The 24447-nt window shown below is 41.4% G+C and overlaps 2 protein-coding genes across 3 annotated transcripts in view; one reads left to right on the forward strand and one right to left on the reverse strand.

Moving 5' to 3' along the window:
- The window catches only part of SMC6 (structural maintenance of chromosomes 6), a 62481-nt gene extending 41949 nt beyond the window's left edge, over positions 1–20532 (reverse strand). Inside the window, exons 1-6 of the mRNA XM_028515330.2 lie at positions 20338–20532; positions 12489–12616; positions 9328–9445; positions 7026–7131; positions 2763–2899; positions 2081–2142 (exon numbers count right to left, since the gene is read on the reverse strand). Of these exons, the coding sequence (XP_028371131.1) occupies positions 2081–2142; positions 2763–2899; positions 7026–7131; positions 9328–9445; positions 12489–12611 (546 nt within the window). The 5' untranslated portion in view covers positions 12612–12616; positions 20338–20532. The remainder of the gene's footprint in view (positions 1–2080; positions 2143–2762; positions 2900–7025; positions 7132–9327; positions 9446–12488; positions 12617–20337) is intronic.
- Positions 20533–20668: 136 nt separating this feature from the next.
- The window catches only part of GEN1 (GEN1 Holliday junction 5' flap endonuclease), a 28708-nt gene continuing 24929 nt past the window's right edge, over positions 20669–24447 (forward strand). For both annotated transcript variants that reach the window (XM_036027675.1, XM_028517215.2), the window contains exons 1-2: positions 20669–20856; positions 20951–21057. The gene's annotated coding sequence lies outside the window, so the exon portion shown is untranslated. The remainder of the gene's footprint in view (positions 20857–20950; positions 21058–24447) is intronic.

Consider the following 24447-nt stretch of genomic DNA (forward strand, 5'->3'; position numbering starts at 1 on the left):
TGACTGCTACATTTTTTAAAACAAGGTCTTCTCTGTGCCTTCATGACATGCTGCATCTGACTTAAAAATAAGACCTAAGGCACTAGTTTTAACGACAGACATCTTGCCACCAACTTTGGATTAAGAGCTTCCTCCAAGTTTGTATTCTTTTCTGCACATCCCTTTTTACTGTTTCTGAAAGGGGGATCCTGGTTCCTACTCTAGGAATTACTTAAGAATCTTGCCGTTTTACCTTTGAGACCCTACAGCAAGCTCAGATGGGCAATCTTAAGAGGAGATACAAGGAGGGAGGCACCGAAGGCAAACACAATCGGATACACACAGTGAAGACTCTCCCCCATCCTGGTTATTCTAGACCAGCACTGGCCAGTGGAAATATGGCACAAACCACACATACAATTTAAAAATGTTTAGTATCTACCTTAAAAATATAAAAGGAAACAGGCAAATTAATTTTAATAACATATTTTTAATCTAACTAAATTTATCATTTTAACATGTAATCAATATAAAAACTGAGTTATTTCCTTGCTTTAGGTTTCAAGATCTGGCGTGTATTCCACACCACACATCTCAATCCGGACCACCCAGATTTCAAGTGCCCGATATCCACACAGGGCTTCCGGCTGCTGGAACATACGGGCAGCTCTGGACCTTCTGTATTTTGATCAATGAACTTGAACTTTTAGAACAATACTACAAGTGGACTAAAGGACTTACGATAACAATCTTCAAGTATTTTGAAAGAGAATAAACATGTTTTACCTTCCCCGAGACAGTTAGAGAAACAAGCTTTACTCAACTTTTTACATCGTTAGAACTTTCTAACAAGCACAGCTGTCCACAGAAGGATCAGCAGCCTCGGGAAGAGAGGATCTCCCCACCAGGCAAGGACAGAGTATGACAACTATACTGGATGCGCCTCAAGGTTCGCCCAGCACCCATGACTCTATAAACTCTCAACTTCGGGTCTTCCTGATTTTGTTTGACAAATTGTTCATATGACAGTCTCAAATTTATTTGTATCTGCCTTCATTCAGATTTTAATAATTACTTTTCAGACCTGTGTTGCCTGACACACAGGACGCTAGCCCCATGAGGCCTTACACATTTAAATCAAGTAAAATTAAATAAAATAAAAAATTTAACTTCTCAGTCACACATTTCAGGTGCTCAAGAGCCATACACAGCTAGTGTCTACCCCGCCAGATGACCTAATACAGAATATTTCTATCATCACAGAAAGTTTTCTGGACAGCCTTGTTCTAAAGCAAACTGGGAAAGAGACCCACACTTGCAATTGTTCTTCTTCCTTGGTGACTAGTCTCGGGGTCCTTAACCCTGGAACAAGGCAGGGTGGCACCACGGAGAGAGCATCAGAATGCACAGGGAGGCCTGGGCCCCCATCCGGGCACTACGGTAACCACGCCCAGACAGCCGTAAGTGCACATTTACTTTTCCTGGCTCCCAATTTCTCGCCCTCAGCACAAAGGGCCTGGATTGGGTGACCTCCAAAGACAATTCCAGTATTCATGTTTTTTTGTTTTGTTTTAATTATTTTATTGTTGTTCAATTACAGTTGTCTGCATTTACCCCCACCGGTGTTAATGTTGTAGGACCACAGGTGCCCTGTTTCCAATGGTCCAATCAACATATCCTAGCAGAAAGGGCTCAAGTCCTGTCTTCTATAAGTATGAGCAATATCTCCAAAATACATAAAGAAATGGTTTATCTTTCCAGAACAGATTTCCTTTCTATGAGAATTTGGCAACTGAGCTTCAGAAACTATGATGCTATTCTGACCAGGAGCGCAGAAAGCAAAGGAACAGCCAGCCCTTATGATCATAAATTCAGCACACACTGGTGCAGACTGGATGTTCTTGACTGCTCTATCGAATTAAAGGTGCCATAGTACTGTGTACTGAAAATCCCTGTTGAATTACTAAATTTTAAGGGACGTAACTAACAAGTTATACATATTCTTCCTGTAGTCAACTGTAATTCTTTATGCATCCCAAATGAAATTTTTAAAAAGTAACTGGTCACATTAATTAATCTGAAACGCAAATTTAGCAATTACCTGTATGTTAAAATGATCAAGAATTGCAATCAACTCTTCTTTCTTAGCAGAAACCACAGCACCTAGTTATGAGAAAGACAAAATGACCAGACTGTTTCTAGTGCAATAACACAGAGAAAACCGGAGTGATTATTTGTAACTGCCGAGAAGAACTACGTTCATGGCCATCAAGAAGGGCCCACTGCCTGCATGGACGTCTGAATGAACTGGGGTGACACACCAGTCGGGACGAGCTCGCACAGGAGGAAGCGGCCCAGATGCAGGGACTGTGCTTCCCCCCGCAGCCGCACACTTCCTGCTCCTTCTCATCTCTCTCTCCAGGAACTCTGCACACTCACCCTCCTCCTGCATGTCCTTTCCCACCTTTTGCTAACCACTTCTTTCCACATGTGAGAGAAACTGTGGGCGTGAAAGGAGGTCTGCAGATGAGGACAAAATGGCATAGGCTGTTTCAAACAAACCCGAATGCTGCTCACCGCGGTTCTGCTGCGGTACGACCACGTGTACATGTGTATGTAAATACACACATATGTATGCATCTATGCAGCCAATGAAGCATCTTACAAGGAGGTCTCAAGAGATAAGCAGTGCCTTTCAATGAATACCAGCACAATCACTTAGCTCTTTTGAACTGGCTATTTACAAATACTTCATATGAAATAGAAAAAAAAATGTAACCAACCTGTCTGACTTTTTAGTTTGAACGACCGACTTCCATCCATGCTGATGTGCTGCTGCACAACGATGGAGTCCCCGTACACATTTGCCCTGTAAGCATCGTCTCCTCTGTTCCTTAACGTGATTGAGATATCTGCTGAGCTGAAGCAACAGGGTTAGGTCACACGAAGGATCAGTGCAATCACACTACGCTATGATGATGTTGCAAACTTCCAAGCAAGTCGGCTACTTCATTTGAAAAGTTACTATACACCAGAGGTTTACGGTTGATAGGCTACTACAGAGTAATGTTAAAGACATCAGACCTAACAAAAAATTAAAGTTAAGAATAAGGGAAGCTTTATTTTTTTTTAAAAAAAGGACTATTCTGCTGATAACAGAAATACATTTGTTAAATAATCAGAGCACACACTCTTCAGAGACAGCGAGAGAGAGACAAACGCTCCCCGCACCCCTGCTGTCATCAGTCACGTGAGGAGGACGGGCGAGGTGGCCCAGCGGAGCAGTACAGTGTGGCCTGAAGAAGGGTGAGGGACACTGGGGGCTCAGAGACAAAGGCCCGCAGGGAAAACCAGAGACAGAGGACACTTGGTTCTGAGGTCTCTCTTTCTGGTCACTCAGGAGACCCGACTGTACTTCCTCCCAGAAGCTTCTGAGATAGATACCCCTGCATCTTTACAATAAATCTCCTTTGCAAAAGCTGCTCTGAGTAAATCAGTGTGTGTGTCTTCTTTTCTTCAGAAATACCTAATGAAGACAGATGCGCCCCTGTCAGGTTGTAATTAACAGCATGTCTACAAGCTCTCCGAGCTGATTCTAATGAAGATTCAAGGTTGAGAACCATTGACTCAAGTATGATAGGGGAAGAGCAGCTGACCTATAATATGGAGCAAAAAATATTTATTTCATTAACTAGTACAGTTATCTACTATTAAGTGAATGTACCTCATGAAAACATTTTAAAATAAAGTGATGACATATGCCCTCCGAATTATCAAACATCTCTAGATAATTCCTAGCTATAGCTTGCATTTTAAAGCTACCTTTAATATGGTGAAAACTTTCTTATAGTATAGGAAAGTCAAGTTATTAAACAAAATTAAGGCTTAAAAAAAAGCTTCATAGTGATTAAGGGGAAAGAGACAACCAAGCTGAGCTGTAACTGCCACCTCCCAACCATGGTGGAGGGGGTGATGCTGAATCTGGGTCAAGGGCCACAGAGTCCAGTGTCTGTAAATCGAGCAGATGCTTAAGAGAAAAGAGAAAACTTTCAATGAGAGTTCTTTCAGAACAACAACACAGAATGACAAGCAGTGCCACTGTAAGCATGTGGCTCCTTTCTCAACTCAAGAACCTATTTGCAAAAGGTAACTGGCAGCACACACTGATAGGATGTAGGTAGGAGCCGGGAAAATGCCACGTGAAAATACGATGCATCTGCCCCTTCTATGGGTAGCCAGCTCACCTGCAGTAAGTTCTGCTGCCTTGAGTTTTTGTCCCTCCATAACCCACTCCCAATGCCACAGCTGATGGCAAAACAGGACTGGTGCAAAGATCCCGGTGCCACTGGGGCCGGGTCAGGAAAGCTGAGGGGGAAGATGTATGAGACCCGCGGCCACTGTGAGGGGTTCCTGTGGGGGCAATGTATTAGAGGAGCATGGATTCGCTGTCCCCGTATCACTGAAAAGGGGCTGGTGGGTGATCAGGGGGCTGAGCCCAGGTCAAGGGGCTTCAGGAACAGTCTCTGGTGTCTCCTAACCACGCTGGGCAAGCATCTCTAAGGCAGTCCAAGGTCCAGGTAATACAGATGGAGAAGGTAACGTTTAACGTGGGGAAACGGAGTCCAGAACCCACCTCACACCGGTCCCAGACTGACAGCCATTCCTCAGGCCCAGAGGGAGAGCCACACTGATTTCAGACACAGCACAGACTACAAACAGAACTGAAAGGCTCCGTGAGCTGATTCTCTAAAAACGTGATGACAGAATCAGACACTATAAAATAAGAGGAATTTTACAGGTACCAAATGTTTCAAGTGAGAAAAAGAACGAAAGGAATAGTAATGGGTCTGGAAAAGCTGTTTATAGCTACTTTTTCAGAAAAGGTCAGTAAAAAGGAGACCGAGCTCACATTAAAGCTTTTAACTGTTATTAACACTGTTTAAAATGTATTGATGTTCTTGTCTACAGGCAGCCGTGTTTTCAAAAGCTGATGACTTGTGTGAACTAGCTCCTTTCTTTTTCTCCCTTTCAGTGGTATTCCAAGGGCAGGTCTCAGAGAAAGTTTCTGCTTTGGTCCAGGTACTTTCCAAATGGAAAAAAAAGAAATAGTTTGAGTCATAAAATATTTGATGATACAAAAAAAATTTCTTCTGGGAGCTTCTACTTGAAAGATCAACGTGTTACCTGGCTAGGTAGATGAGGTGTCTGGACAACTCAGAACTGCATAGTTAAATATAATGATTTAAAACTGAGTCAGGACAATTAACTTAAAGGTGTTAAAATAACTAATTTTTTACTTTAGACATAATTCTGTTTGGGGGCCTCAGGGGAGAAGAGGCCCGCCTGCTGGGCTGAGGCCCGAAGAAGATAAGGAGAGAGAAAAATGTACGCTAGAGAATTCTTACCAAACAGCTTTTTTCCAAGGCTACACAGCATGGGAAATGATACTCTGTGTTATCTATTCCCTGCTTCTCCTGAGTCAGCTTGGAACCCTGGCTCAGGCGTGAGATTCTTAAGGTTTCTAAGAGATACGTAAGAGATCTGCAATCATGATTCACACCCCTCCTGGTTCTATTTTTCAGCCTTAAAATGGAAGAAGTTAAATGAACACAAGGCTGAGCAGGGGAACGTCCGCTGCAGGAGGAACAAGGCACCGCTGCGGATCACCCACGTCCCGGATGTTCCAGGCACCGGGCGTGAGGGGGGGAGGAGCAGCGAGAGCAGCCTCACTCGCGAGCCGCAAGAGGCCGGGACGTCTGGCTGTCGGGAGAAACGAGGTCCCTGCAGAGCTGCCTGGGGCAGTGTTAAAAAGTAAGGATATCACCTGGAAGAGAGCTCCTAATGGGCACAAGGCCCATGAGTCTGTGATGATGTAACTGGGCAATCACTAGACACTCATGTGAAGGCAAGCTGTAACACAAAGAAATACAGACCTAAAGCCAAAATGGGCAGTTACACCGGGCTGGCCAAAAGTTCATTTGTTTTTTTTCTGTAAGATGGATCTAGCAGCACTTACTTCTTTAACTTCATTCCAAACAATTTTGTGAGATTGTATTGTGACAGCTGTCATATCAGCGTGCATTAAAAAAAACCTTATCAATATTGGTGAATATTTATGTAGTCATTTTAATATTGGACATGGAAGAAAATACACATTTTTAGCATATCATACTTTATTATTTCAAGAAAGGAAAAAATGCAACTGAAATGCAAAAAAGGATTTGTGCAGTTGTATGGAGAAGGTGCTGTGACTGATCAAACATATAAAAAGTGGCTTGTGAGGTATCATGCTGGAGATTGGTCCCTGGACGATGCTCCACAGTCAGACAGACCAAAGGTGATAGTGACCAAACTGAGACATTAATTGAGAACAATCAACGTTACACCACATGGGACATAGTGGACATACTCAAAATATCCAAATCAATAGTTATTGGTGAAAATGAAAAACGTGTACATACACACTTTTTGGCCAACCCAGTAGGACCATTCACCAGGGGTCAAAATGGACTGCAAATACACTTGTGACTGTGGTCCTCAAATCAAACTCACTGGCGAACCACCTGGGTGAAGGATGCACTGTAAATCATAGACAAAGAGTGGAACACTCTTTTGGAATTCTTAAAGAGCCTGGAGGCAGAAATTTTGTGCAGGGACACCTTGGCCGGTCACGGGCTCTGCTTCTGCCTGTGGCATATCAACGTGGGCTTGCCGAAGCTGGGTTTGGAACAAGAGTCAGGAAAGTCTAATGCTTATAAATATTGCTTTAAACACAAGCACACAGATTTATCACTGCTTGTTCTCCTTGAAAGGTAACAGAAACAAAACTGTAGGTGGGCAGGCACAAGCCTTCTGTCTGCAAAGGACAACAGGCAGCAGCGGCCGCGCCGGGAACAGGGGCAGGGGAGAGGAAGGAGAAGACACCGTCCCCTGCTGCAGTTCCAGGGAGCCCCTTCTCTTCCCGTAACGTCTACCTGAACCGGGAGTCTGAAGCAGTTGCTTCTTACAAGAAAACCGAACAATACACACAGAAAGCAAACACTTACTTCTGTCCATCTTTCACAAAACCTTTTAAAGAAGATCCTCTATTAGTAGCGATTGCTTTCCCACCAAGACCGACTATGAGAGCTGTGAGCACTGCACTCTTCCCACCTAAAGAAACGGGTGTTGAAGAAGACACATTCATTAGCGGGAGGAAAGGATCTGATGTAAATATTTTTTAAAGGCATTTTTTTTCTTAAAAAAAAAAAGATTACTTATTTGTTTATTTATTTTTAGAGAAGAGAGGGAGAAAGACAGGGAGAGAAACATCAATGTGCGAGAGACACATCGATAAACTGCCTGTTGCACACCCCACTGGGAACCTGGCCCACCCAGGCAAGTGCCCTCGCTGAGAACCAAACCAGCGACCTTTCAGTTTGCAGGCCAGAACTAAATCCACTGAGCCCTACCAGCCAGAATGAAAGTGTAAATTGGTCTAACCCTGTGTTACACTTTAATTATAATTTTCTTCCAGTGTCAAAGCAGCAAACTTAAACAAAAACAGTTGTATATGTAATAAGGCATTTAGCTAATGTTATTAGAAAAAATAGTATATTTCAGGGATTAAATTTTTGCCACTAATAAGGAAATGGAAAGAATGGTTGGTATCTTTCCAACCTAAAAATACCATTGTATCTTGGTTCATCAGCCTATTAAATGAATGAACTATACATACGTAATTAACTCATCTAATTTTTATTACTTTCTAACTACAGTTTATTTTTTCCATAAGTTCTTAGATGTCAGAAACTATTTTTAACAACCCTTGAGCTCAAGTTCCATAGGGACAGGAATATTGTCTACTTTATTCAATGCTGTGTCTCCAATGTCTGCCCATAACAGGCACTCACACATGTTTCATGTAATATTGGGACAATTATTACTACTAATTTGAATATTATTCATTTGTTAGTTCTTTGAAAGTGTACTTCTTTTTACCCAGCAATCATACCATTTTAATAACTCCACAATCAGCCAATCCAATCAACTCTGATCAGCCCATCAGCTTCTACAATCCAGTGCCAGGTAACCAGCCCGCACCACAGGCTAACCCCTTTGGTTTCTGGAATGCCTTTCAAGTCCCTATTCTAACCTCCTTCTCCTGCACTTCCAAATTCACAGCTTCCACTACTTGCGTTCTTCTGAAGTTTTATTAATAAAATCAGTTTTGAAGGTTAACATAAGAAAGGACCTAAATGCAGTACCCACTAGTCTTTGTTCACTTATGGTCCCATGTGACGGCCCTGTAGCACTGATCCCTCTGCCCACTCCTCCTGAAAACGCCCTCCTCTTGACTGGACCGAGCAGGGAAAACAAAGAGCTCACCAGGCTGTGGAACTACATGCACCTGGGTTCATGTCCTCGCCATGTTACCAGCTGTAGCCTCTGGCTAGCCGCCTCTCCCTGTGTACTGGCTCGGTCGGGCTGGCAAAACCTCATGCCTGACCGCTCTATCACAAAAGTTACCTTACTGGTCTTTCCAACTCCTGTGTCTTCCCCCTTCTAAACTATTCTCCACAATGTGGCCAGCTTCTTCCATAAATCTTGATCATGTCATCACTTTACTCAAAAATTTTAATTGCTTCCCCCTGACTTCTGAACAAAACTCCACAATCTTTAGTATGGCATTCAAGATCCTCAACAGCATCTCCTACAGTATGACTCTCCGTGTCAGCTTTTGTCTCTCCCTACCATGTATGATATGACAAAGCCACATGGAGCTGTTCACCTCCCTCCACATTCATCTACTTCCACGCCCCCCACCTGAACAATGTCTCTTCTACCGTCAGCTTCTACAATCCAGTGCTCACCGCTGGTGAGCAGTCTTTGCCTGGAACATCTCAGCTTATTCCTCCAAGTGAGACCTCGTACCAGCACAGATACCACCTCCTCTTGATGCTTTTGTCGGCAACAAGAGGTCGACAATTAAGCCTCTTTCACGTTGGGATGCCCATGGCACTTTACTTACGCTCTTTACAACATTTAATAGATGTATACACAGGGCTGCTCAATTACCACAATGCTAATAAGGGTAGCTTGTCCACAATTCTATGGTGTGAATTCCCAGGTAAGTAGATCCAAAAGAATAAGCGGGAAATATTTATAAGTACTGCATAAATAATGAACCTAGAATTCATTTTGTTAACATGCAGAATGGCAGCAAATACTGAAAATATTCATGACCACATGTTACAGATCTAAAGCTTAGATTTTCAGTACTAATCATCACCTCTTTCAAAAAGTTAATGCATTCTAATCTCAACACAGTTCTCAGAGCCAAGTGTGAAGGAAAGCAAAAGCACTTACTTCCATTGTTGCCGACTATAAAGTTGACATTAGAGCCAAATTTAAAGGGTCCAAGCATTGAATGACACATGAAGTTTCTTAGCTGAATACTCTCAATTATTCCAACTTCTGCAGCCGTCTATTAATAAAAAAAAAAACAATGGGAGAAGGCAATCAGTCTAATTCACTCAAAATAATCATCGAAACGTGTGCTGGCACGAGAAAGATCAGCAGTGTTACCAAAGAAAAAAGTTACAGCAAGTGAATCAAGTTAACTTCACACAATGAGTAAAATGAAATTAAATGGGAAACTTTTATGAGTAACTACTCATCCTAAAGTTCTTAAAGAATCTAGTAAGTATATCACAGGGTTTCTTAACACCATTAACGCTAACATTTTGAGTCAGGTAATTTCTTGTTGGAGTGGCTGTATCCTTTTGTATTCCCACCAGCAATACGCGAATGATCCAGTTTCTCTGAATCCTTGTCAGTAGTTGGTGCTGCCACTGCTTCCCTCCTCCACCCCGTTTTAGCCATTCTAATGGGTGTGTAGTGATAGCTCATTGTGGTCTTAATTTTTATGCACGTAGTGACAAATGTTGAACATCATGTCATGTGCTTATCTGCCATATATATATCCTGTTCTTCAGTGAAATGTCTCTTTATGTGGTCTGCCCATTCTCAAATTGAATTATTTGCTTTTAACTGTTGAATTTTGAGAGTTCTTTATGTATACAAGATACTACAACTTTGTCAGGTACGTGGTTTGTAAATATTTTCTCCTAGTCTATAGCTTGACTTTTCATCCTCATAACAGGGTCTTTTACAGAAAAAACTTTTTTCATTTTCCTGAGGTCCAATTTATCATTTTTTTCCACAGTACGGTTTTTGCATTTGGTGTCAAGTCTAAGAATTCTCTGCCTGGCTCTAGATCCCGAGAAGCTGTCTTATATTTGTTTGTAGAAGTTTTACAGTCTTCTGTTTTACAGTGAAATCTGTTACCCAATTGTGAGTTCATTTCCACAGGTGTGAGACTTAGGCTGAGGTTCACTTTCTCACCTATGGAAGTCTAACTGCTCTAGGACACTTGTTAAGAAGGCTGTCTTTCCTCCACTGAGCTGCCTTTAGTACCTTCATCAAAAATAAGTTCATCACGATTTGTGTGGGTCTATTTTGGGATTCTCTTGTTTTGTACCATTGATCTGTATGTTTATCCTTACACCAGTACGACACAGTCATGATTACTGTAGGCATGTCACAAGTCTCGAAATAAGGCAGACTGAATCCTCCCACTTTATTCATCCTTTTCAAAATTGCTGTATCTATACCAGTTGCTTTACCTTTTCATATAAATTATAGAAACAAGTTTATCAATATCTATAAAAAAATCTTCCTAGGATTTTGATAAGAAACTGTGCTAAATCTATATTATCATTTTCAGGAAAAGCTCTTATCTTTTCCATGTTGAGTCTTCTAGTCCATGAATACAATATGCCTCTCCATTTATTTGGGTCTGCTTTGGTCCATTTCATCAGCATTGTATAGTTTTCAGCATGTAAGTCCTGGACATCCTTTGTTAGATTTAGACCTAAGTATTTCATCTTTCTGAGCAACAATGAATGGTATTATATTTTGAATTTCAATACCATTGTGTCTAATGCTAATATGTGAAAATTGACTTTTTTAAGAAAATATTTATCTTGTATCCCACAACCTTGCTGAACACACTGATTAGTTCTAGAGATTCCTTGAGATTTTCAATGTAGACAATCAAGTCATCTGTAAATCATGACAGTTTTTTTTTTCCTTTCAAACCTACAGACCTGTTGTTTCCTTTTCTCCTTAACACACTGGCGAGGTCTCCACGCACTTCGCTAACAAGACTCACGATCAGATGCTGTTGCCTCGTTCCTGAGCTCAGGAGAAGACAGCTCAGTGCTCCACCACTGAGTATGATATTAGATGTAGGTTTTTTTGTCCATGCTCCTTGTCACATTGAGGAACTTCCCTCTATTCCTACTTCCTGTGAATTTTTATCATGAATAAGTGCTGAATTTTGTCAACTTCTTTTTCTGCCTTGAGTGATACAATCATGTGATTTTTCTTCCTTAACCTGTTAAAATGGTGAATTATGCTGACTGATTTCCAAATATTGGACCAGACTTATATGTCTAGAATAATCCACACTTTATCATAGTGTAAATTTTTTTTAAGATTTTATTATTTACTTTTAGAGAGAGGGAAAGGGAGGGAGAAAGAGAAGGAGAGATACGTCAATGTGTGAGAGATATATCAATCGGTTGCCTCTCACACACCCCCAACTGGGGAAGAATTCTTTCTATATATTGCTGAATTCTATTTGCTAATATCATGTTAGGGATTTCTACATCAATATCCACGAGTTATATTGGTCTGTAGTTTCCTTTTTTAGTACTGTCTGGTTTTGGTATCAAGACAATGAATTGGAAAGTGTTCCTTTCTCTTCTATTTTCTGGGAATGACTGTAGAATTCATATTAATTCTTCTTTAAATAGTTGGTACAATTGTCCAGTCAAAACAACTGAGCCTGAAAATTTCTTTACTAGGGGTTTTTAAACAATAAATTAAATTTCATTAATTGTTATAGATTGATTCAAACTATTTCATATCGGGTAAATTGTGGAAGTTTTCACTTTTTCAGGAATTGGTCCACTCCATCTAAATTGTGTGACTTCTGTGTATAGAGCTTTGAACAGTGTTCCCTTATTATTCTTCTGATGTTTGCAGGATCTGTGGTCTTAGCTACCATTTCATTCCTGATATTGGCAGTTTGTATCTCCTTAAGCATATCATAAGGTTTCTTCATATAAACAATACAAATATTGTGAGTCAGATAATTTTCTGTTGGAGGAGGGCAGTCTTGTGCATTGTGGGAAGCTATTTCCCCGAGTGGCTGTATCATTTCACATTCATTCTTATCAGAAGTTTGTCACTTTTTATTGATCTTTCCAAAGAACCACTTCTCTGTACCACTGTTTTCTCTATTAACTTTTTCTCATTAACAAAATCTCTAGAATCAGTCAGGTCATTTATCTCACCTTTTAAAAGTCACATTGCTTTTCCTGATATTGAATTACCAGCAGTATGACATATAAACCCGACATGAGAAGCATGCGAATCAAAAACCACGATTTTGTACCTACCAAAGTAGAGGAGCCATTAGTGAAATCTTCATCACCATCTCGAGTAAGATCCTCCATTTCTTCTAGTCTTGGTCTTTTGGCATTTTCAGGAGAGCAGAAATTATCTTCCTTTCTTTTGGCCATCAGGTCTAAAAAGATATTAAAACATTATGGTAACAGTGAAGTAAGTCAAGTATAGCATCTATATGGTTGTTCCACATACATCAAACCAACAAAACAAACCAGACAAAGTTTAAGTTTTAAGTACTACGTTCATTCACTTTTACTTTAAACAGGTACAAATATCATCTGCATGGAGAAGGAGCCTGTGAGCTACAGAGTACAGCTGGCCCCAGAGGATGGAAAGGCAAGGAGACGCCTGCTACCCCAGAGCCTCCACCAAGGAGCACAGCCCCACTGCCGCCTCGATTTCAGCCCCGCAAGATGCGCCTGACTTCAAACCCACAGAGGCACAAGACAATACACGCACGTGTGCTCAAGTCATCTGCATGTGTCATACTAGTTGATTTTACTTCCATTTTGCATGGCCAAGATTTTATTGATATGGGCCAACCTAATTTTGACTCCTGAACTCACAAAAGGTAAAAGATTTTGTGTGACTGTGGTTTCTAGTTTCCTAAATCTATTAGGGATGGCATAATGCTTTCTGAAATTATTCCAGAGCAATCATCCCCAACTTTTACAAGTTATAGAGTAACAATCAGATAAAACTTTTAATTTTAAATTATTTTCTCAAGGAAGTGTATTTTTAAGTCATGTTGCCTAGCACCAGAAGTTTCCCTGAACAGTTCCCTAAAGAAAGTCCATTCTGATCGACTACTTTTTACCCAGAGTAAAAATTAATATGAAAAATATATGTAAAGTTATACAATATTTTCTAAACGTAAGAATACTACACCTCAAGTCAAAGCTGGCAGTCCATGATTGAAATTAAATGTTATCACTATTCTGACTGCTTTTCATTTTTCTCTTTAAAATATATTTAAGAGCTCAAAAGATAGATATCTAATAACAGTTTTCTGAATAAACAGAGAAAAATCCTTGACACGGATAAACAAAGATTTCTAAGACACAAAAAGAGAGTATGAGAATAGTTTTCGTCTCAATCCGTTTCAGCCCCTCAAGTACTATACCACAGCAACCCTGTTTGTACCAGGAACCTGGGCAGCAATACATTCGATGAGATCTTCTTTCTCATGCATCTGGACTGAAACATTCTAGTCAGTCCTCCCTAGCAAAGATGGTATGAACACAGGTCAAGAGAGCCAGTCCTAAGTGTATGTGTGTGCTGGGGTAGGGGTGGTGTCACACAAAGCATGAAGTAGCAGGGCAGAGAAACAGGACAGGGACTCTAAAATGTGGGAGAGAAAAGGAGGAGGAAGGGAAGACATTCACAGAGTGATTGTTGTTTTATATAATTTTATTTTTTTACCACTGCTTTCCAAACTTATACCGACAGAACCAATTTCAGAAATATCAATACATGTACATATTTAGGAAGAACTATTCTGAAGAACAATCTTTGTCAAATCTTTTATTATAACAATTCATTAAGTGAAATGAGTAGTTCTCCCACCTTTTTAATGCTCTGAAATCACCTCTATAACACGGCATTTCAAGTGCTTTTTGAAAGCAAGAAAAAACTAGTCTTAAAGCTAGTAGACAGTGAAGACTGGTTAAAGTTAACTTCTTAAAATCTCTTTAATTTCTATCTCATATATTGATTTTCACAGGTTCATTTATCTTCCTAAATAAATTTTTCCATAATTTTACTTTCCCCATATTGATCATATAAAGCCCCAAATTTACTACACAAAATCATCTTTTGTTTTATAAAATCTTCAACTGTAGTCATGACTCCTTTCATGCAAATTTTATTTCACGAAATTTTAAACATATTCTTCAAAGACTAGTTATTGAAGCTATTACATCTAGTTTTCCTTCCATAGGAATATTTTTAATATTTGTCCATATCTTTATACAACCAAGTACAAGGAATATGCAGTGGGACTAGAATTCTCCCCTAGTGCAAGTTTAGAAAAGCAAATGGAGATGGCCCCTTCCATGAAGATGGAAGAGGCATTTTTTTCCCTCCATTCCTCCGACTTAGTCAACGAAAAACCTTAAAAATTATATATAAAACAAGCATGAGAAGACTCCGAAAAAAGAGGCAGATTAGGGGGTGTCAGCACCCAAGGAACGACACCCTGGTGAGTTCCCTGAGTGTTTGTTTTGCTTCAGATTTCCCAGAGCCTGCGAAGATAGCAACTGGGGGAACATCAAAAAGTGCAGGTGCAGGGGAAGTGGGGGATGGGGCAGGGCTAGTGAAAGCTGTGCTCACTAGCCAAACAATCACAAAAAGGGCCATCTAACAAGACAGAGAACTTTCAGGGGAGAATTGTTCTACTCCAGCCAACTATCACTGAAAAAACTGTGTCCCCTTCTACCCTGCCCCCCACAATGGCCAACTGGGTAACCTGGACTTCCACCCTGGTGAGGCTGTAAAGAGCCATCCCAACTGGGCTCATGTCAGCAAAGGCTACGTGGGCCAAGTAGGGAACCATGATAATGGCTTAGTGGAGACCACCTAGACAGCTGCAACACCCACCCCACCGGGCAGTAATAGGGTACTACTTCCTCCCACTCCCCCTGATGCAGTACCAGAGGCGACCTTTTACCACTGCCCAGCAGAGCAGAGAGGCCACCCCACTGCAGTATCTAGGGTGACCACACTGGGAGCTGGCTCTCCCATGCTGGCTTGGCAGTCCTGTGGCTAAGAAGAGCTCTCGTAAGTTCTAGACTCTGGTAAGTTCAGAGTCTGTGTCCACAGCCCAGTACCGTAGGGCAGCAGTTCTCAAAGGCTGTGGTATCTCAAAAGGCACTATGGTATTCGAAGGGCTTTTGTTTCTGCCTATCAGTATTTACCACATTACGAATTGAAACTGTTAAACTTTTTAAACAACACACAAGTACACATTCTATCAGTCATCAGAGCAGTGACATCATCACGTCTCATACCCTCTGGAAAACTACACTGTACAGTCGTAAGTGAATGAAACTGAAAATGTGAAACGGCATCTTACTATTATAATTAAAACTGTTTTGACCTTGTAGAGCCTGTGAAGCGTCTCGGAGATGCCCGGACCACACTCTGCAAACTGCGGCTGTCAGGGATATTATAAGCGGGTCCACGATGCAGAGCCATACATTCCAAGGCGCAGCTAGCAAACAAGAAATCGAAGAGCAGCAGAGAAGTTGACCACACCATGACTTGCAGACTTGATATGCAAAGCGTAGTCCCAGGACCAGCAGGCAGCGTCTACACTTCCTGGGAACGTGTTCTAGATAGCCAGAATCTCGGGCCCCACCCTAAACCAAGTGAACCAGAACCTTCATTTTAAGGAGATCCCAGATGGTTCAGAAGCATATTAAAGTTTGAGAAGAACTGTTATAAACAACATTAAAGAACTCAGACTTTATCCTAGCCTGAAGGCAATGAAGAACCTGATTTATCATGACTAATTATGTATCATTCCAAAGGTATTATTAGGTAACATCCAAAGGACATTTAACCTAAACAAATGCCTCCAGAAACAGTATTAGCATTACACAGCCACAATTACATAACAGTCAACATCTTCTTTTACAAAAAATTTAATGTTTGTTTTGAATCTCTTACACAACTCAAAGCCTGAAAATCAAATATACTCCCCAAATCATTTACTAACAAGAATCAATGTGTATTAGCTCCAGCTTGTCACTAATTTAAATTCCCTAGAATACCACCAAGCCATGTTCCCCCAACACTGCCTGCTCTCCCATCCGTCCGCTACTTCCCTTCTCTGTTACTGAGCGGTAATTCATTCATTACAGAAAAGCAAAGAAGAAACATTACTTTCTGGCTTTCACAACACTCAACACCCCTTTAGACAATGTTTTAATTATTGCCTAATACATGATCTCAGTTAGCAGGCATTGAGAAATCAGCTGACTGATTTTAGTATTTTACCATTCATAGAAAACACCAGTTTTTCAAGTAACATTGGAAGTATTCAAGAAATACTGGGTTTTCTTGGAACTGTTCCAAGAAATATTGTGGGGAGGGAAGCACACAAAGGTAAGTGTGATGAGCTTCTCACAATGAAAGCGAGATTCTACACCACACAGGAGAAAGTGCACTACGTGACGACAATGTTTTTTACTTGCTGTGTGCTTAGTCTGGGGTTTGCAGTTTGCTATTAGGTTGCCACGGTAACTTGCGCCTAACAGACACTGAAGGATCCTGCCTTTTAAAATAGGAATCACTTTGTAATTTAGTGATAATGGATATAAGTGTCTCGAGAGTTAAATACAGATTAAACCAGTGAAACTGTCTCCAACAGGCTAAAGAGACATATAAACAGAGACCCCCCTCCCCTCCAAAATACTTTTAAATATTCTAGAATACACAGAAGTGGAAGAAGAGCTCCTCTGGGATTTGCAATATATCCACAAAGCTCTTCGTAGTCTTTAATATTTATTTACAAGAAAAATGTCAGAATTAAGGAACGTTATCATTTCCCCCTCACAGGAACCAAACGCCATCAGAGAGGGAAGAGGAACGAATGTGGGCTTCAATAGAAGATAAATTCAAGAAGGATCAGTAACCACAGGTTCATTACAGCAAGTATGTGCATAGGAAATTGAATAAAAATCAAATACATTTTAACAGGATTATAAATTTCTAGATTTTAAATTTTATTGTGAGCATCTAATAATTCATACTTCCCATTTATCAAAGTTGGAACTCACAGCAGGGAGATCAGACATAACAGAATTGGGATTCTCAATAAAAAATCATCGTTATGAAAAGGCAAACTGCTGCTCCTTTTAAATCTGCTGCGGGCTGTTCACTTCACCCCCAATTCCATCCCTTCCAGCTGCCACGGACACATTCATTCTGCATTAAATAACCTTGATTCTGATGTACTCAACTAAGCAGGCATACTGGATTATCTCATGAAATCATATGAGATGCAATAGATAATAATATATTTAAGTTAAAAAATTCGTAAGTCCACCCATCAAACAATTCCAGATCAGCAAAACTGGGAAATACCACAGAATTGCAGATAATACATTCAAAACACTCAGATTTATGTTTTAAAAACATCCCTGTGGCCTCAATCTAGAGGAGAGATGAAACAGAATATGGGAAAGAGTCCAGTCTCTGAAAGATAAGGGGCACTGAACAACAAAAAAAAAACACACACATAAAAAAAAAAAAAAACCCCAGCAACAGCAATATCAGAGATGACAGGAAGAGCGGAAACCAAGAGCTTTAAAAGACTGGGGAACGTGGGGGAGTAGAATTAACATTACTGAACACATACTTAGCTTTTGAGAGAAATGCTTTATGTATTTCTTTAATCCTCAACATCCTTATCAACTGTCCTTTCTTTACAAAAGGGGGTACTGAGGCTCAAGAGGACACTCGCCTAGGCTTATATAGCTATAATTTAGTAGAGCCCAGATCCAAACCCAGGTTTGTCAAAACCCAAAGTCAGCCCTGTCCCATGCGGCTCAGTGGATTGAGCACTAGCCTGCAAACCAAACAGTCACTGGTTCGATTCCTGTAGTCAGGACACGTGCCTGGGTTGTGGGCCAAGGTCCCCAGTAGGAGGTGTGTGAGAGGCAACAACACACTGAAGTTTCTCTCCCTCTATTCCTCCCTCTCCCACCCTCTAAAAATAAATAAATAAAATTATTTAAAAACAAAAAACCAAAGTCAAACCTCTTTAATGTCCAGCTTCTGCCTGGCATGAACAACTGAGTTTACCTAACAGTTTAATTGTTTACAGGCTGTGAAACTGGCTATTAATCTGTTCACCTTCCTATCTTTTGTTAATGTATACAACTACAAAAAAAACGATTCTATTGTGATGTATCCACTCTAATGTTACTACGCTTTATAAAGTTTTACTTTGTGTTTAATTTTCAGAAACAATTTTCACGCTTTTAATGCTAAATGTCATTATAAGTAGGCTGAGGTTTAGCAGGGAGGGAGCATCAATAATGCAGCTGTTTGAAAACACTGAGTTCCAAGCACTCCTGGGATACTGGGATGGAGAGGCCACAGGCAATTAAACACACTCTGTGGCAGCGTTTATTGGGGAGTGGAGTGAAGAAAGCCACGGAAATTATTTTGAATTTGGCCATCAGCAAAAGTATGCTGAGTGAGAGATGTGTCCCTCCCTAACTAGTGAATCAAAACCGCTAACATTAATGACTACACTTGAACCTAAGTATGCCTGTATGTAGAACTGCAGCATTTAAATATGCGCTAAATATGATGCATACTATAATGGTAAGTTTTGTTAGCTATTAATTCCCGAAAGTAAGCCAAGTACAGCTTTGATTAATTTTTCAACTTTGGTCTAAAAGTGATAGTCAAGATTTAGGCAGGTTTCATATAAAATTCTACATCTAAGCACTCAGAAAAATAAACCTCTGGAGAATAAAACCTGTTTTTTTTTTTTTTTTTGGTGTAACAACTTTAATATGTCAATTGTACTTACTTTTTGCCAGGCTCAGTAAATGTCTTATAGTAATTATAGATAAATATAGAAATATAACTGTAACTCTCTCTTTCATTCTACCCTTCCCGAATATATTTCAGAATCTTGTGAGTTAGGTATTACATTATTTTCTCCAATTACAGAAAAGGAACTGAAACTTAAAGGGTGGTACCCACTTGTCCAGGGTCACACAACACTGGTTCTGTCTTATTCAAAGACATATTTTTAAACAGTATGTCTAGTGATCACCAAACCTTTTAGTACTTACACCCACTCCAGAAAAGAAATTCTGCATACACATTTCAACATAAAATTAGTACTCTGTACATTTCACACAATTAATAGAATGAGATAAAGTAAATAGAAGCAAGTCTAACATGCTCCCTCTCAACCTAGGAGCTACCTTCCGGCCATTGCAAATGGTATTGAATATTTTAAAAGACTACACAGCAGCCTTCTAAGAGTCAGGGAGTTTGGACTTTACTTTTTCTTTTGAATATGCATAAACAGAATAGCTGATCTTTAAAGCACTCGCTTTGAATCTCCTAGTCATGAAATATACTCGAGTAATAAGCGCTTGCATAACTTGTCTTCACAAATAGTTGCTCTTCCCAGGAATCATCACAAGCCCTATGGGTTCTACAACCCTTTCTCTACCCTCGAGTCCCGTGTTCCGCAATTCTCAATTGGGATTCTGCTCCAGTTCACCGCCACAAGAAAACAGGGGAAAGAAAGGCTATCATAAAAGCTCCAAACATCACAATTTAATTTCCCTAGACGATACAGTTCGGGTTTCCATGAAACTGGGATTTAACCACAAATCCAGTTTAAGTATTAGCTGCATACATCTCTTGAACAAACATACTTGAATTGCTTCTGCTGAGCTGATCATCAGATTCGTGGTAAGAGACCAATTCCCGATCACAACCTCACCCCCTTACCCCTATGCCCCTTAAGCTACTTCTCAAAGCCAAAGGGCCTTCTGGCGCCGGAAAAAGGGTCCCACAGTTAGAGCCGGGACTTGTACCGCTCGCCACCACGGCCGCCCGTAGCAGGGGCCCAGCGCAGATCCGCAAGTTTCCCGCGGCACAGGGGACCCGTACCGCCTGCAGAGAGGGCGCGAAGCTTTCCTGCGGCCAGCCCGCCCAGGCCCACGGGGACCACGCTAGACAGCGCGGCAGCTCCGGTGACCCGGCGACTACCAGACACATCGGGGGATACCCCCTAAGGTGTCAGTGACAGGGGGATGGAACCGGAGCAAGGGAGAGCGAAGGCGCGCACCCTCTCCCTACCTCGAACAAGTCGAAGTCTCCCAAAGGAACCCGATCGGCGGGGCTGTCGCGGTGCAACAGGGAGCGAAGGCCACCTGGGGGGCGTCTCTGCCTCGGCTGGCCGCCGTTGGCCCGCCGGGAACCGCGCGCCTGCAGCGGGAGGAGGCAGGAGCCCGGCCGCCCCGGCGCCCACCCCGGGACGCTGCGCGCCTGCGCCCCGCCCCACCTCCCGCCGGGACTCCGCCCGCGCGTGCGCGGTCTGGAGTTTTCGCGCCACTGTAGGCTAAAGGAGGGGCCGGAAGTGCCCCCGGGCGGCGGGTGAAACTGGTTGGAGCTCGGGCTCGACCACCGCTGGACGCAGGGTGGTGTGTAGGGGGGTGCTGATTTGCCTAAGTGAAAGGGAAGATTACTCCGAGGCCCCGGCAACAGCTCTACGCATGCGTGTAGCGGGCCGGCCGGGAGCCCGCGGCCGGGTCGGGGCAGGGGACGGTCACTTCCCGGAAGAGGCGGAACCGAGTCTGCGAAGGCGCGGAATTTGAAGTGCTTCCCGGAGCTTTCCGGGTCGCGGTACTGAGCTCCGGACGTCTTCGCTCGGGAAAGGAAAGAAGTTTCCCTTTACGTGTTTTCTTCTTAGGAGAATACTAAATTCAGAAACCTGGAAGCAGCTGTATTAAAGATTCAAGCCAAACTGGTACGCGACGGAGGGACGTCTTCCGAAACCGAGGAAAAAGGGTGTTCTGGGTAAGTTCCGCGGAACCTCGGGGAGGCGGCACCCCCGGGTCCTTCCGTGGGGTCCTTTCAAAGGTGCGTTGGGGACGAGCTCTGTGTTCGCGGCCCCGTCGCGTCCGCCCCTTCTCCGAAGTCACCGTCGGCGGCTCCAGTGTCATCAGAGTGGGAGAGCCGCCCTGCCGCCCTGCCGCCCTGCGCTGGCCTCCGGGGTCAGTGACGGCGGGGACTCGCTGTCGTCGGCCGCTGCGAGCCCTGCCACCTCTGCCAAGGCCTCTGCGTCCTGAATGCCCTCCCCTCCCCGCGAGCGCACGGCGGGGCAACTCCCACGCCTGTTCCAGGCCCTCTGGGGCGAGCCTTCCCCGATGCCCGTAGGCAGACTGGGTGTTCCTCTTTTCCGGGGTTCGCAGGATTTGAAAATAACTCCCGTTATTCCAATTACCTTAAGGCATTATATGGTGGTTTGTATACAGGCATTTTTCCCCGCGCGAGCTTGTGTTGGAAACCCCTTCAATAAATGTCGGGACCAATAAAACTTAAGTGCCTTGACTTCGCGTCCAGAGCTCTTGTCTGCTACCCAACCTTAAGCCACCTGCAGTGTCTTGGCTCAGCTCTTCACGCGACATGCTGATCTAGACAAGTTGCGGGTGATCATTCCGTTTTCCTTTCCAGACGGAAAAAGTGGCATTTGCCGCTACCCGGGTCCACCCCCCACGTAAATTAATGTCAGATGTCTGGTAATGAGATTCCTTCCACCAAAGTCACCCTTTTCCCTCTAAAAATAATCAAATATATGTTAGATCTTAAAATGGCCCTTGCCTTGATACGGTCCGTGTGACATGGTCTAAATTAAAAACACTGCAACAAGGACCCCTTGTTGGCAAACCAAGGGAAACGTTGGGAGGTGCCTGCATAGATGTCACTTCTTTCGGGAAGCCTTCCTTGAAGCCCTACAGTTGGTAAGGCCCCTTTTTTAATATACTCTCCTAGTTCACTCTCTTTACTTGTGTACCTGTACTTGTCCCATTGTTATAATTGTTTTTATCTCTAGTTTCATTTCCTTTACCAAGGTCCATAAATGTAGTCATTATTGTATCTCCAGCATCTAGAAGAATTTCTGGCAAATAGTAGGCATTTAATAAATATTAATTGATAACATAATTAAGACTGGGTTATGTTATGATTCAAGGTTTAAGCTAAATTCATATGAAAATAAAACTGATGAAATAATTTTAAAAATCTAGTATTAATGAGTAAAATTATGTGGGAAATCCTGTTTAGTACAGTTCTGTACTGAAGTAAACTTTACATCATTTACCAGTCTTTATCTAAATGGGAATAACGTAATTTAAAGTATTTCCTGCATTATTGTTAAAATAAATTTTCTAATGTTTTTGCCTAAAACTGAAATAAAATTGCAAAAACTGTTGGTTTAATAAAATGTATTTTTGCTGACCTCTTTCTATGTTTTTTCAATTTGATTCATTAGTAGAATTAGCAAGGTTCTGTGCTCTTCTCACCTCATTCAGTTTTATAATTAACCAATAAAAGCTTATTAGCTTTTAAGGAAGTTTTAGGAGCATAAATTGATTTACGGACACCATATGGTTACATCAAAGGATTTCTTTTTGTTTTAACCTGAAATGGGTTTTTAAGCCCTTTCTTTAAACTAGAAATTCATGTTCTTTCCACCAAACAATATCTGAAATAGAGTGATTGGTGTTTCGTTTTTTTAGTACCAAGCTACCAAAATTGGTCATGAAATTCAAAGGATGTCAGAATCTATAATCTTATAATTCGTCTGGTTAACACCCTTCATTTTGGAGATCAGTTAATAGTCTTCCTAAGGTTGTTATCCAAGACCAAAATCCTAGGTTTCCTATCCTGAGCCCAGTGCTGTTTTTACTAAACTAAATAAATTGAAGCCACTAATAGGTGATAAAGTTATTTGTTATGGGTTATTCTGACTTTGTTGATTCATGTGAGTAATCATGTGTCACACTATTTCTTAAGAATTGTGAATGTTACAAAACTCCTTATATGTAATGTGCATTGATTGCATGATCAGACCGACATCCATAAAATTGTTACATTATGCATAGAGGCTAACCATATCTCATACTACAAAAATTTCAAATTTCACCCCATTAAAAAATAAAATGCATGACAAAATTATACATATTTTGGGTGAGCTTTATATGTGTAATATTTTTAAATTTACTACTGAGCTGTTTTCAGGTAACCTTATCAGGTTGATCATGACCTCATGCAAGAACCATCTCTTCTATCTTTGTAATTGTACTTTAATACCTACAAACTGTGTCATTCTGTCTCTTTCTGGAACTTCACATGCTTTTCTTGCTACTTAATGCTACTTCAGAGGCTGGTGTAAAGAAAGTGACAAAGAGTAAAACAATACATCATGAAAATAAACATTTTGTACTGGCTGCCTTCTTAAAATATGATACGGTTTATTTTTAAAATATGTGTATATTTCAGCCCTGGCTGGTATGGCTCAGTGGATAGAGTGTGGGCCTGTGAACCAAAGGATCGCTGTTCTATTCCTGGTCAGGACACATGCCTGGGTTGTGGGCCAGTAGGGGCCCGTGAGGGGCAACCACATGTTGATATTTCTCTCCCTCTCATTCTCCCCCCCTTTCCCTCTCACTAAAAGTAAATAAAATCTTTAAGTATATATGTTTCACATAGTTTTATCTCTTCAGAACTTTTGAGGTATTCTTTTGATAATATTCTGCTTTTATGAATGATTTTCATAAGGAACATAAGTGGTTTTCAAGAGGGAATTAGACAACTTAGGTTACAGAGCTACTGAACGTTTTAAATTACATCAAAGAGTATTCGTTCTAAATTACATTTAGAGCACATGTAATTTTACATTAATCCTCTTTTATTTCTTTTTTTGCATTTTGTAAGTGGCTATGAGATAGTACCATATTTGGAGAAGTAAATTAACTTGTGACAGAGGTTATGTCACCTTAAAGGAAATTCACTATCCATTGCCAGAGAGATGGTGTTTTTAATGTTTTAGGTTATTGAACAGTAACACGCTGGCTTCCAAGGGACAACAATTATGTGGGATGGAGGGCAGTAAAAAGTAGAAGCAGGGGCCGGTTGGCAGCCTATTCTAGTTATATACAGGCAACACCAGGGCAGTGTCATTAGAAATGGGGATTTAGTATAGAGTTTGGAGGTAGAGAACTAAAAATGGTTAGGTTTTTGGCCTAAGCATATGGGTATTTTGGGAAAGACTAGGGGTAGAACAGCTTTGAAGAGGTATTGGAATCAAGAGTTAGATGCATATTATGCATTCATGTGAAGAAAAAGGGATTGAATGTTCTAGTTCAGAGCTGAGAGGAGTTATGAGATGATGTGGGATAAGTTTTA

This window comes from Phyllostomus discolor, chromosome 6, assembly GCF_004126475.2.
Source record: "Phyllostomus discolor isolate MPI-MPIP mPhyDis1 chromosome 6, mPhyDis1.pri.v3, whole genome shotgun sequence".
Lineage (NCBI taxonomy): Eukaryota > Metazoa > Chordata > Mammalia > Chiroptera > Phyllostomidae > Phyllostomus > Phyllostomus discolor.